Source organism: Aplidium turbinatum, chromosome 12 (assembly GCF_918807975.1).
Source record: "Aplidium turbinatum chromosome 12, kaAplTurb1.1, whole genome shotgun sequence".
Lineage (NCBI taxonomy): Eukaryota > Metazoa > Chordata > Ascidiacea > Aplousobranchia > Polyclinidae > Aplidium > Aplidium turbinatum.
In genome coordinates this window covers 1,957,369-1,972,603 of record NC_137483.1, presented here as the reverse complement: position 1 = coordinate 1,972,603, position 15,235 = coordinate 1,957,369, and the positions used below count along the sequence as shown (strand labels likewise).

The window sequence follows — 15,235 nt, the reverse complement described above, 5'->3', positions numbered from 1 at the left end:
CTAACCTTTAAGTAGTATACAGTACATATAAGCACTCCTTGTACTTTCCCATAAAATAAACCATCTTTTACTACATTAAACATGGACTTTCTAATACAGCAGGATTTGGTAGCAGTAGAATGCATGGAAAAGATAGGAATTTTGTGAAGACCAAGAAAAATCGTCGATATCATTACAGAAACTGAACAGCCGGCAGCCTCAAGCTAAACCAAAGAGCCACTTTAAAGAACCACTCACTGACTTCAACACCATTCGTTATAGCACATGACTAGGGAACTGGATAGTATCCACTAGTATCTACTATCTACTATCCAGTTATTATGCATTTGGAAAAGATTAACTACGGTTATTCTTTAAAAAACATGACTAGGGAACTGTGTTCCGAAAGCTAGTCCAATTCGATATTGCCAAAACGAACTCGCAGCATCAGGCTATAACAAATCGTTAGAATCTACACTGTGGTCTGTGAAGTAAGCAACGATCATGCTGCTAAAAGCGAAACTCAATCAATTACATTGTAGTTGAAAGTGCGCTGAAAAACAGATCAAGCGAGACAAAAATACAAGCCTTCGATGAAAGCGCTTATTTGGCAGCGCCGATATAATTAATTGTAACCGCTCGTGATGACGTCAGCAGAAAACCGCCGCGATGCAACAGGCCTTCCTATTTTCGGTGGCCACGACAGAACCCGTCCTAGGTCGGAGGGTTCGCTACTGAGCTCGTTCTTAGGGTTCTTACCGGTGGTTACGTCATAACATCCGTTCTTACAAGTTCGTACCGACTAGGGTCAGTACCGGTGGTCACGTCATAACATCGATTCTCATTACGTCATAAATCCGTTCTTACAAGTTCGTACCACAAAGGGACCCGATTAACACCGCATTGGCCCTATACCGGCCCGATTAGGATATGGTAAAGGTACAAATACCGGTTGGGTAAATGGCATCGTGCCGGCAACTGTAGTAATACTGTATCGGCCCAGTATAGAACTTGTTTGCACTTTCTTATCGGGCCTGTATAGATTACTGTATCGTGCCAATAAAGGGACCCGATGTAACACCGCATTGGCTCTATACCGGCCCGATTAGGGTATGTTAGCTGGGTAATTGAAAAAATTCCAAAAAACGCAAAATGCTTGAAAGTTTATCAGTAATCTTAAGCGTTATTGGTAGTAAAAATGTGCAAAAATACCGTGATATCCATCAAGCTTGTCAAATTCGTCGTGTTTGTTTTAGAACAATAACATGATTATCGTAATTTACTGATAATTTCAGATATTTTTTTTTGTTTTCTTTGTGAACACTATCATTAAAGCAATGGCAGAACGCTGAGTTGTTGAGATTAGAATTACAATATAGGCACTGTATTAGTGGGAATAAAAATATTTGATTGAGGTAGGCTATGTCGCATAGGTAAATGAGAAAGGTTATACTGTATTTAGATTGAATCTGTATTCAATTTTAGTTTCATTAACTAGGTGGTTAGTAAAAATATTACTTTTTATGGTCTTTCCACTTGTGTGTTATTCCGAAATAAAATTTATCGGCGATAATCAAATATTGCCTTTGGCGATAACGATAAACGATAACTGAAAAAATAATTGAGCGATAACGATAGGCGATAAAAATTTATCGCCGATAAATATCGCCGGTAAATTATCGCCGATAATGCCAATCACTGTTCCTGGTTAGGTCCTGCTGGTTTAACTTCATCATATTTTAAAGATATTACCTGAAGTGGATTGTTTGTTGGTAGCTTCCCATGTCGAACCAGCTGGTTTGAGTGCTCGATTAGAAGTGGAGAGGGCAACCTTGATATTGTTATGTTGCCAAAGCTAACCGACAAAGGCTGAAACAATAAAGAGAAAAAACAACAATATCTTCAAGGCCGCTTGTTTTATCAGCTGCTATTGCCTTGTTGAAATACATTTCAATCAATGAAGTAAGATAAGATTTGAACAAGGTAATTTCATCATTAGTTTTGCATTTAAATAAAAAAAAAATATTTGAAATTTAATAAAAGTTCAGATTAGCATCTTTATTTTCTATCAGTTAATATCTATATAAATCTAGCAGCTTTTAACGTGTATGTAACTAACCGAATTCACTGGTAGCTGTGAAGGGAAAAGAACAGTTGTCTTGTAATAAAAGACAAAAAACTGTCCTCTCGAGGCATTGTCCGCGTTGAAGACTTGTTGGAATGCAAAGGACGGAATTAAATATCTCGCAACTTGCAGGAGACTGTCATTCTGAGAATGGATCATAACATCTCCGGAATAATCCAAAATCCCGGGACCGTTGCTGAAGTCCATTTGAGAAAATTGAGGTACACGAATCTGAGATAATACATAGTGATAATAATATCGTTGAATATATTAATATATAATATAGATAGATGATAATAATAATATTAATATTCATAATATTAATATATAAATATTAATAATAATGTTGACGTCATAGCGAAGCAAAATGCGATAACCATAAGAACTTGTAGAAATCAAGTTAAATTTAAGGCCGAGTGGTTAGCGCGTTGGGCTCACAGTCGAAAGCCTGCATGTTCGACTCCAGCCACCCGCACTTGCTGTTGTTTCTCTGGGCAAGAAACTTTACGATAATTGCCTCTACCCAGTGATCGATTTCGAGTAATGGGTAGTACCAAATTTAAGTCATAAGTAGAATAGACAACCGGAAACAGACATTGCCGTCGGCTGCAGCGTGGGTCAGGTGTACGTCGGAAGGCGTACACCGATGCATAGCGCTCAAGTCCGCTTTCCCGCAATGCAGGATAAAGATAAACAAACAAACAAACAAACAAACATTTTGAAGTATTTGAGTTTGAATTTTTGCGACGACGACGCTCTGAACTGATGGGTAAATGTCGTCATCGCAACAAATCGCCACCTACTGCCATTGGTTGGTTTGCAAATAATGGGAAGGTCCTAAAATATTTTTAAACGAAGATTACAAGTAGGCCAACAAACGTTGTTACATAACAGGTGCTGTTATTGCATGACAAGCGTAATTGTTACGAGCAGCGTTGAAATTATTGATGGAGACGGAGTTGTCGTCCGAAGAAACAAGGTAATTCTATACCGGCTATTCATCTTTAAGGTCGTTTAAACGGTAATGGAAACTGATTTACTGAGAGATAGATTTATCGGACATTAGATATATTGATGCTATTACTGTGACGTCGCATATGTCTCAGAGAGAGATTCCAAAACTTCTTTTGTCTTCACTACCAACACATTAGGATTAGGGTATTCTACACTTAACAAAATAATCAAGCTACCTGCCCATAGATCATGTCAGTTTCTACGCTGACTGACTCAATATTGCCAGGCAGCACCACTTGGGACGTTAGCTGCTCAACAACTTGCAGAACATCTTCAGTGATGTTATTCTGCATTCCGACGTCAGAGTTAAAGTTGTCCAGGGAATTTGCAATGTTATTGGCTGCGACTACTACATGTCTCCATGCATTTGAAGTGACCTGTGAGACACACAGGAAACCGGGAATAGATTAATGCTCAAAAAATTATTTAACATATTAAAATAATTTACTTCCGTCTTGTTATTTTATATTTTGTGTTGATGGTATAAAAAGCCAACGTTTTACTGCACAAACTGTAAGATTATGATCAGTTTCAAGTGTTTAAAGGATTGTTTCGTTGTTTAGCAAATAAAACGTTATTTCCACTAGCATTCACCTCTATCCTGCTGTTAGCAACCATTTCCAAATTGGTAACGATCAGTTCGGCTTCTTCAATTGCCGTCATTCCTTGGGATGTCAGGAGCTGGATCTCTTTGGCTGCCTCTTCAAAAGAGGCGCTTGTGACGTTCTGAGAATCATAGTGGTTCGATCACACACAACTGGGTGAAACAGTTCGGTAACAATACTATAATATGTTGTCACAATCAAACTATGAAAAAAATTAAAATCATTTCTCTGGCGATTACCTGACCGTTTCATAGATCTAATGTAGCTGAATGAGATTGCACTTGAAGATGTCAAAGTTTAAAAAAAAAATAATAATACTTGAGTGTAGGTGTGCGTGTGCGGTTGTCTATTATGTACATTTAAAAAACAGTTTTTTTGATCTACTGTAGCAAAAGTATTGATGTACTGTATGTAGGCGGGTCAATATAAGGTTTGACCCCAAAAAAATTTATACAAAAGGTTTTTTTGTTCCAAGTGTATGATTAGGTTGTACTATACCCCAGAAAAAAAGTCTACAAAAATCCGACCCCGGGAAAGTAGTTAATTAACATAACTATTGGGTCATTCCATGTCAAGTGATCCAGAAAAATGGGATTTCGTAACCCTCCGTTTCAGATTTTAATGAAAATTCACACACTGATAAAACTTTTCTTTCTGATTTCAAAAAAATAATTTTTTTTTAAATTGGTCAACTAAAACAAAAGTTACGGCCACTTAAAGTTGACTGCTTTTTGTGATCGCTGAAGCGTAAAGTCCATTTCGCTTTCACAAGTTTAACTATAGGAAGATATTTCCCAGCTTGTAAAAAATTGTACTGATTTATATTTTCAGTTATTGTAGGACATTTACTTCTTCAGCCATATCACTCAAAACTAAAGCTCTTGACCATCACCTTTGACCTTTAACCTCATGTTTATTAGTAACCCAATTGTGCTCAATCATGCGGAACATAATTTTTGATCATAAATAACCCATGGTGCTCACTAGTTACAATCACATGCAATGCATCATTTTAAAGGTATTTTCAAGGAGAATTGATATCAGAAATAAAATTAATGGCTTATTGAGTATTTCACCTCACAAAGTGAAAACAAAAGCTTGTGTCTGAAAATCAGTACTATTTTTTTATTGCAAGTGCGCTATGCCAAGTTCCCCTAGTGATGTTTTGTATATTTATAATTTAAAATAGGCTCATTAAATATTATAATTGAAGAAGATTGTGCCAAACAATGCAAAAACACCCTCCACACATCCAAGACACCCATTTGAATGCCCCAAGTAACTGTAACAAGTAACTGAGAACATAGCTGTTGTCCGAGACATTCCTTTAGGGTATTAATATTGTACACCCTCTGATCTTTAGACCTCTTGTCCGAATGAAAATACATTGTCTTCTTCCGACTGTCCATATGATAGAGGAGAAGGATCAAGAGATCTGTGTCTTCTCCAACCAGGGTTGTAGTGTGGTATTCAGGAGTCTGCTACTATTCGGTGAGTCCGATTCGGTGAGTTCCTAACCTCTAACCCCTAACCCTAAAACGGCAATGATAATTAGGCCACGGTACCCGATAATTTAAAAAAAAAATTGAAAAAATCCCCCGCTAAGGGATCGGACTCACCGAATCGGACTCACCGAAACGGGCCATTCCGGGTATTCAGAAGCTGCAATAGCTGCCTGAACAATATCATAGTCGGCATCTCCTTCAGCGTTTATAACTGTGGGGCCTTTCTCTCGCAGTTTGTTGCTTATCATATTGATCATCCCTTGCTTATTGCAGCCCTGTGACAAGAATTCCTCCTATTCATATTCGAGTTGCAGATGAGAATAAAAGAGAATGCATTCTTGAGACAATCAGACATACTGTACGTATATTGATGCTTACTCATCAAAGCAGAAGACTTGCTGTGACGTTTTCATAGTCCATAGAAAACCTGTACGAAATTTAAGTTTGCGCACTATCAGTCTGGAATGGCACGAAAAAGTTAAATCTTGTCAGCCTTCATTAAAACTCATACCTGGAAAAAAACTTTGTTCCAATTGCAGAATGAAAATTCAACAATTTATAGATACTTCTGGAAGAGCTTCTTCATCTAGTGAAAGCGATATACAATCACTGCAGGTAGATAGTGTCAGTAGTGACTCATTGAACATTTTAAATGAAAGTTTAGGCAATTTGGGTGAATCACCAGTGAAACTTCAAAATAGGTCAAGAAAGAGTATGTACCCTAAGTGACAAAATGTTGTTCTGGAATTTAGAATTTATCATTGTTGCTCAGATGGATCTAAGGCTTAAAAATTTTAAGTAGCAGGACCCATATTAGTTGAAAAACATAAATTTTTGGCACAATCTTGTTGTTGGCTCCTCTCCCTGAAAGTCATTGAGGAGGAGCCATTCCAAGTTGTTTAGTGGTCAAGCCATGGCCTCCCCCACACAGCCACAAGCTTGGTCGCTTTTGTGGGATTTGTCCATAGGGTGGTTGTCTCCAGGGAAGTTGGGTGCTTGGGGCATTTAAATGGGTGTCTTGGATGTGTGGAGGGTGTTTTTGCATTGTTTGGCACAATCTTCTTCAATTATAATATTTAATGAGCCTATTTTAAATTATAAATATACAAAACATCACTAGGGGAACTTGGCATAGCGCACTTGCAATAAAAAAATAGTACTGATTTTCAGACACAAGCTTTTGTTTTCACTTTGTGAGGTGAAATACTCAATAAGCCATTAATTTTATTTCTGATATCAATTCTCCTTGAAAATACCTTTAAAATGATGCATTGCATGTGATTGTAACTAGTGAGCACCATGGGTTATTTATGATCAAAAATTATGTTCCGCATGATTGAGCACAATTGGGTTACTAATAAACATGAGGTTAAAGGTCAAAGGTGATGGTCAAAAGCTTTAGTTTTGAGTGATATGGCTGAAGAAGTAAATGTCCTACAATACCTGAAAATATCAATCAGTACAATTTTTTACAAGCTGGGAAATATCTTCCTATAGTTAAACTTGTGAAAGCGAAATGGACTTGTAGCGGACGCTGCTTTCAGCATATCCACCCATACACAGCCATCAGTGGGATGGCAACATTCCTGGGCAAAGTCGGCAAGGAATGATAGGACACGAGGTCGATTACGCTGCTGTATTGTTTACTAACTCAACTCAGAAGATCAATGCTTGCTCACAACGTAATTGTTTATAGTTTTTAATCTTCGATCCAGCAACACAGAAAGTAAAGGAAAACACCGGAATATTAAAGCTCCACCACCAACAACCGGATACGAAATGTCGTCGCTGCTACATTAACAATAAACTGATCCAAACGTCATCCTGGCAGTGCCAAAAACAGAAAACGGTAGCAACAACGAAACTGAGATATTGCTTTAGAATTACCCAGACTGATTTCTTGATACCGGTTTTAAGTTCCGACTTTTGATATTGCATTCAACTGATTTCCATATTGAAAGAACCGACTTTTCATATTGAACAAAAACTCAACAAACTATTGATTTTCACATAGCAAAAACTTAACACACTCTGATTTTTACATGTTGTAGAACTCTACAAAAGACTAAATTTCACATAGCAAACGACTGATTGATTTAAAATCATGAGTTTAACTTCTTTAAGAAGGTACTAGTGTGAGATTGCGAGTTTTACATATGATCACACAACGCAACACGACTGCAATTCTACATAACGATGAACCAAGGTAGGAATTCGGCATAGTGACGTTGATTACAGAAGTTGAATTCCCGATTGCTGAATTGAATTCCCGAGACGTGCAGTTATGCGCTCAAGGCGGAGTCTTCTGGAAGATTCTAGTGACGTGTACGTGTGACGTCAGAGACGACAGAGCTCTCTGGCGCTACAGACTTTACGCTTCAGCGATCACAAAAAGCAGTCAACCTTAAGTGGCCGTAACTTTTGTTTTAGTTGACCAATTTAAAAAAAAATTATTTTTTTGAAATCAGAAAGAAAAGTTTTATCAGTGTGTGAATTTTCATTAAAATCTGAAACGGAGGGTTACGAAATCCCATTTTTCTGGATCACTTGACATGGAATGACCCAATAGTTATGTTAATTAACTACTTTCCCGGGGTCGGATTTTTGTAGACTTTTTTTCTGGGGTATAGTACAACCTAATCATACACTTGGAACAAAAAAACCTTTTGTATAAATTTTTTTGGGGTTACCCCCATATTTTTCATATATTGACCCGCCTAATGATCTGATGATTCTGTGCTGATGATTTGCACTGATGTCGAAAACAAAAATTGAGAAATAAGTTAGTTGTTTTGAAATCGTTTTTAAAACTTTCCATTTTGCTAATCCCAAAATTAAACTATAGGAAAAAGACTGAACCCGAATAAATCAAGCTGAAGATTGCATTCCAGAGATAATAAAAAAAATCAGCTACTAGATTTGTTACTGGCAAAGCTGTCATGCTTTGATTGTTTCAACACCTGCAAATGATGGATCAATATAAAAACGATGTAGCACCCTCATTTGCTTCCTCTGAACTAGGAAAGTACCCACAGGGTGGGTAGGGGCTTCGAGGCGATTTTAATTTACGTTGAATGACGTTTGTCTCTTCAATGGTTGCTTTTGTCCCGTTGAAATTTTCTTGCTAGCTACGTCACTGCTCTGAGCAGGATTGAATGACAGGCAGCATAAGAAATATTGTTTCTATAGCACTAGTTGCTACGTTCATCTGATGAAACTGAAAGTAAAATTAACAACAAACAAAATGGTTTATTGCTTCACTGACGTTTCGCGCACCATGACAATGCGCATCCTCAGAGCGAATAACATACAAAATAAAATTTCACCAGGTTATATACTACTGTAGTGCAATTGAAGGCAAGAAAAAATAAAACACGCAATATTTTAAAAAATTGGCCAATGATGTTTGAGCGGTTACTTTCCACGTTAATATTACGTAAAAACTTCCAACAAATACATAAAAATTCAAAGCAGTGACGACCAACAGAAAAAAGTGCGATTGAAGGCTAGAGAAATAGAACACAATGTTTTAAAGATTGGCTAATGATGTGCGGTTACTTTCGACGTTAAATTACGTAAAAAAACTTTCAACAATCAACATAAATTTGAAGCACTGAAGACCAATTTTTTTAAAATATTGCGTGTTTTATTTTTTCTTTCCTTCAATCGCACTACAGTAATATATAACCTGGTGAAATTTTATTTTGTATGTTATTCGCTCTGAGGATGCGCATTGTCATGGTACGCGAAACGTCAGTGAAGCAATAAACCATCTTGTTTGTTGTTAATTTTACTTTCAATTTCATCAGATGAACGTAGCAACTAGTGCTAGAAACGATAATTGTCCTGATGAACACCCAAACTTTTCAGTATAAGAAATATTATTGCTTTTTCATTCAATGTTGGTTTAGTTATCAGATGATTTGTAAACTTATCAGCTTTTCTAACGCGTGAACAGAAAATTCTTCAAATAAAATTTTATTCTGGCGTAGCACAGAGTATCAGGCAAGCTCTTGCTCTATTGTTGAACTCGGCCAAGTCTTGTGCAGAGCATCTTACTTTCATACCAAGGCATTCGAGCAGATACTGCATCATTTATTTCTGTACACACTGCAACGTGCTTTTCCTAAGGAATATCCCAGTGCTGCATCAATGTTTTTCATCTGCCTGTGCCAGCTCTTGGACGATTTAAGGCATCTCGAGTATTTTCCTGGCTGACCTTCACCAAGAGGAAGGTTTTATCGAGAGAAGAAGATAGCTCTAAATTAGTTGATGTGGGATCGGCTGCCAGTGCTGCCACAGTCGGATTCGCAACTTTATCTTGATCACGTGGTTTAGTGGTGGCTAAGAAACTTTCCCTTACTTCAATTGCCTGAAAAAATCTTCTCTTTCTGCTGGTCACGCTTCTTCTGATTTTGGGAGAGCAATTCCAAACAGAGCGTGCAGCAACGTGATGTTGGTTTGAGTTCATTTTAGTTAAATAAGAAACCAGGTTTATCAATTCAGTGCAAAATGTTTCGAATACTGAACTGGACTAAGCTGAGGATTAAAACCGATGTTTAAAGATATTTTTCCGTCACAATCTAAAATTCTACATATTTACCGTTGCACTGAACGTGGAAAGAAAGCTGGTTGTTGTGACGGCACAATCGCTCACTGTGATGTCACTTGCACTGAACTGGAAGTTGGAACAAAGCGCTGACGCTATGGATCTACCTGAGAAGATTTGGTGATACGACAGTTGAGTAAACGTTACGTGAACAACATGACATTATCTGACGTCGGTTATTGCGCTTAGTGCAAATGCGCAAACGATTGCTCAAGTGTGCGGCTCAAGCAGCGAATTTAAAAAATGTTTTGGGGACACCAAGGTTGCGACAAATTAAAAATTGTAAGAGACAATACACAGGGCAAAGCTGTAGGTTCAAAGAAGCCAAGATTTCAGTTGAGGTCTAAGTCCGAAAATAAAGATTCCTACTAGGCTATCAAACAAACAAACTCTCAGACGGATAAAAAGTAGGAATAAATGCAAATGACCACTTACAGTACTTTGTAATGGTTCAGTTCTTTCACACCAAAGGAGTGTAGGCCTACCATGTTTTTAATAGGTTTCTGATAAACATCCTCATTCAATATTTGTCTGATGCACAACACACCAGTTGCCAAACTGAATATCCTGCATGCGATAACCTTTCAATTTGCATTTCTTCGTACGGCATTCATTGCATCTAACGTGGTGGTTTGGGTTGCTATGAAAGTGGGCAAACATTTTCACCAACAATCAGGCCTCACTAAGTTTGTTACCAACTTCTAGTCTAAAGTACTAACCGTTGGGGCAGACTTGCATCGAGTACGCTATCCGCCCATCATTTGTGCTCATAAATGTGAAGGTTTCCATGCTCAAAACTATAGTCCGGGTATTGCAAAATGCTGAAAAAATAAAACGTTTTCCAACTGATTATTGGCATTTAGAAAAGAAGACACACAGCAAGTGTACTGTATTTAAAAATTTTATTTCATTTTTTATCTGTATGAAAATTACTAGTGACGCACATACATAACCAGGGCCGTTGAGACAATAATGGGTCCGGTACCAATTATAGGTCACGGGCCTCTCAAACATTACACCTCTAAAATGCTTTATCTTAATGAAGAAGTGATGACATCACAGAGGTGGTACCACCAAAAGAGGAGGATTTGTCTTCAATGTTGAAAAATTGGAAAAAAAACATGGACAATTTTGTCCTTTAGCTCCGAAATGGGAACACATTTCGAGTGAATGCTAAAGTGATAGGACTCCAAAGAACAGCTGGCACACGCTATTTTCCTCCACTTCTTGGTACCTCTGGAAAGATGATTCTGAGCCTCTAACATTAGCCAGCTTCCGAAAGTAGGCCTATTCTGGACCCCGTGCTTACGCTATTGTAAATAGCGTAAGACACATATACCATGTTTTCTAACACCGCTACACCACAATGATCCCGACAGCATGTATAGAGTCGATCCGTCATGTTTTTGCCTGACATAAAATTTGAAGTCACAATATCAATGTGAAAGACTACTGCACATTACATCTCAACAGGGTTTGTGAATTTACCACATCATAAGATTTGCTATTGTACCTTCGCAAATTGTGTAAGGGTCTCCTCTGTATCCTTCTGTGCAGGAACAAGATGCAGAGGTTTCCAAATTCGTGCAGATGGCATTTTCTGCGCAAGGCGAACTGAAGCAATAATCGGCTGAAAAATAATCAGATTGTTGACGGAAAGTCGATTTTGTAGGGAGCAGAAGATTAAATCAAAGCGAATTTTTTTTTGCGTATTAGACAGATGGTTCTAAATTTCTGGACAGTTTTTGAAAAGTCATCAAGATAGGTTCCCTCAGTGCTGCCATACCATGTATCCCATCAACAATAATAATGTTACAATTTATTTAATGACCCTCTACAACTGCTAGGGTGTTTTAGCAACAGGGCTAATTTTTAGTTTTATATCAGGTTTAAGATGTCATCACATTATTACCCGACTTATTCTAACTAAGTTATGATGATGTGATGACGTCTTAAACATGATTTAAAATTAAAATATGAGCCCTGTCCATAAAAGACTTTAGCTGTTGTAGAGTCACAATAAATAAAACCATAGCATTATTATTACATTATTAGTCTTTCGTAAGTAACCGCAAGTAGCTAAGTTCTTACATTTACTCATTACTGCTGTGCTAATTTATTGCATATAATGCAGGTTAATTCCGTAGTTATTCGAAACTGTTATTTGCTGACTAGACAGTCTACCTGCCTTGGCTGCCAATACAGTTCAGTTCAGTTTATTTTTGTTTTGTTGGCGAAAAAGAAAGAAAAAAAAAATTATATTATATATATATATATATATATGCAGTTAACTGCAGACAGTGCACACCGGTGTTAAACTGTTTTATTCGCATCAACAGCGCACGGGTACAAATGATTGACACGGCGAGAGAGCACAAACAAACATAGCCAGGTCGAAGACTTTTCGAAAACCGGCCTGCCACACCCCGCGGCGGCGGGGAGCGGCGTGATTTAGGGGTGACGATGCACCCGGAGGAGTAAGTCCACCAGCTTTTTGGGATTGTGAGGTGGTAAAAGCAGGAAGAAAGGAATCTACGTAACCAGGACTTTAGGGCATGGCCAGCATGGAACACAAGCTTAAAGCAGATCTTATCCGGCCCTAGAGACTTGTGTGGTTTCACTAGGCAAAGGGCGGTGATGAACTGCTCTGGGGTGAAATTTTCGGATATTGTTTTATCTGGTAGTGTTTCCACAAGGCAGATACTTCCTTTGTGACAAGACGGGATGTTTTGGGGTCCTTTGTCTTGTGTGACCCCGTTCTACTCCAGCTGAGAAGCGATGGCATTTTCAGAAACAGGGCACAGGCGAGGAGAGCTTGATAAGCGTCCAGTGAGTTGATGTGGCTGAGTGTCTGCCATTGTAGCTTGAATGTGAGAAGTCGATGGTTTGGGTGGCTTCGTTCCATCGCTCAAGCTTCTTTGCATCTAGCCGCTCAAGTATTCTGGTAGCGGCGATGTTAGCAGTAGCTTACCAGGTGTGGCGTTTAAGTAAGAGCGACAAAGAGCCTCACACTCAGAGTCCTAGCATGGTATATAGCTGGCTCGACGGCCAAGAGGTATTGTGGCCTTAGCAGCAGGTATTATGTCCTGATATGCCTCGTCTACGTTGCACGTTTCAGGAAATACCGCAGTAACTTTGCAGTAGACTCTTTAGTCAAAAGGCTGTATTGATTCCAATCGTCTTTTTTGAAGTTTCATTGCTTCACCGGTGAACTAGGGACAGGAGTCACGAGTTTTGGGGCGGTGATGAGGGAAAGCCAGTGTTGGGACCGTGGAAAATTCGCAAGCACACGTCTGTCTAGAAGAGAGTTGTCGACACTCGCGAAGGCCAAGTTAGGGCTTGTCCCTCTTCCCCAGCGACTGGAGTGGAAACCGGCTGGTTCCTTTGGTTTGAATAGGAGGGCAAGATGGTTCGTAGAGGCCCAGTCAGCCAGCAATTCTTCGTCGCTACTTGTGTGTTGTAGCCCCAGTCGGGTGCTGACAGTTGAAATCGCCAGCGTAGAGACTGGGGGAGGGGAGCGTTGAAAGAGATGATGGCAATATTCTCCAGGGTGGGGTCTTGTAGATATTGACGATTTTGTAGTCTGAGATATACAGTATACACATTACACACCCACTCAGTCTCGGCGTCAGCTGGAGATTGATCGATAAACGTCCACTTCAGACTCTCATGCACAAACGTGGCAATGCCGTGCTTCCTTCTTTGGGTAGACCCGCCTAGCGTGTAGTTGAGAATAGCTAGCCGAGGTGCAGTGGGTATCTTGGAGGAGGATGACGAGTACTCTGTTGGTGTGGGAAGCTGCTCCACAACTTTGTTCTTTCTTGTTGTGTAGCCTTCAATGTAGAGCTGTAGGTTGGTGGGGTGTCTGAACTTGTCCATTGCCCCTGCAGCTGTGCCGTCCAGGTGGAGGCTCTTGGTTAACAAGTTTCGTTTCTTATCTGGTTAAAAGCAGATGTTACTGACAGGATGGGGCACGGGGAGCCACTTGTCGTCTATTCCAACGATGACCCTGATGAAGTGTAGTCTAAAATAATAACTGCTCATACAAAAGAACAAGTCGGTCCACGAGACACAATCGTTTTCCACCAATCCAACATTTCTGTGCAGTTATCTCCCGCTTTATCGGACCAATGTGACTTGGCTTCGTTGTGGTCCGAATCCAATTAAATGGCAGAATTAAATCTCTATTTAGCATTAATCACCTATTTCACAGCGATCCCCAGTGAACCCTGGTGGGCAAGTGCAGAAGTGGGAAACCCGCACAGGAACGCAACTTCCTCCGTTTAAACATGGAAAGCTGGAGCATTCGTTTTCATAATCTGGAAAGCAAAACCTTAATCATTGTCACAGTTGCACCTGGGAGTGAAAACAATCTTTGGAAGCTCGATCTGTGTAGTTTTCTTTGTAGCCTACATCACTGGTTTATAACTGCAGGATAAAATTTGCTTATTTTGCAAGTGAATTCTTCTTCTTCTAAATTACGTCTAGGTTTGATATTTACTACTTAGTCACATTGCACACTACACAGTGTAATAAACATGACGTTTGGGAGGATAATTTAGGCCCAGTACCCTACCAACGAGATACCAGGGTCCAAAAACAAAACAAAAAACAATTGAACAGATGACTTACACACTATGGGAGCCTCAACGAAAATAACCGCTTGTTCTGGGTTAGCGCTTGCCCATGCATTGTATTGAGCGAGTAGATCTTCCGGGGATATTTCTTGATTGGTGAAAACAACGAACCTGAAAGAGGTAAAGAAACAATAGTGATGCTGATTGCAACGCTAAATGTAGAACATTCGATGAGTTGTTTAATCAATGATCAGTTTCATAGTCTTAACGACCAAATTCATGCCATTTTTGAGTCAAACATAAAACTAGCTGGATCTGTGTCGCGGCAAAGCACTTATTGCAACCAGGTCTGGAGTCGTAGTCGTTAAAAAAAGGCCGACTTCGGCTTGATACAAAACGATGAACAATAGAATGTTTGTTTGCAATCTATTTTCAAAATATCTTTTTTGTGTTTTGCACTCTTACACTTTACCAGAAAATAGAAGTTTTCGTTCTTGCCAGTTTTTGGAAAAGTTGTCGTTTCAATTTTGATTGTAACAAGTGAAATTAAATTTAAAAAATTTAAAAACTTTAAAAAGTCTGGCAACACTGAAAAATCTGGCAGCGTCGAGTCGGCAAAAGAAAAGTTAAAGAGAGTAGAGTAAAAGAAAAGTTAAAAGCTTGCACAATAAAGTGGCCACCACAGTACAAAAGCAATAAAACTACATTTCAGAGCAATCTGCCGTGCCAGCAGCAAACAATTACGTTGGGCAGTCACGTCTTGTGTGTCGGTCGGTAGCTTGCTCAGTTTGTTCAGCTCTGAGCAGGCCTGGATTAACCAT

The 15,235-nt window shown here is 39.0% G+C and overlaps 1 protein-coding gene across 1 annotated transcript in view; it reads right to left on the bottom strand.

Moving 5' to 3' along the window:
- The window catches only part of LOC145781268 (uncharacterized), a 32,037-nt gene extending 16,802 nt beyond the window's left edge, over positions 1–15,235 (bottom strand). Inside the window, exons 1-10 of the mRNA XM_082593043.1 lie at positions 15,159–15,235; positions 14,470–14,585; positions 14,040–14,156; positions 11,351–11,467; positions 10,557–10,658; positions 9,832–9,944; positions 3,713–3,844; positions 3,295–3,495; positions 2,099–2,335; positions 1,732–1,848 (exon numbers count right to left, since the gene is read on the bottom strand). Coding sequence (XP_082449169.1) covers positions 1,732–1,848; positions 2,099–2,335; positions 3,295–3,495; positions 3,713–3,844; positions 9,832–9,944; positions 10,557–10,658; positions 11,351–11,467; positions 14,040–14,156; positions 14,470–14,585; positions 15,159–15,235 — 1,329 coding nt within the window. The remainder of the gene's footprint in view (positions 1–1,731; positions 1,849–2,098; positions 2,336–3,294; positions 3,496–3,712; positions 3,845–9,831; positions 9,945–10,556; positions 10,659–11,350; positions 11,468–14,039; positions 14,157–14,469; positions 14,586–15,158) is intronic.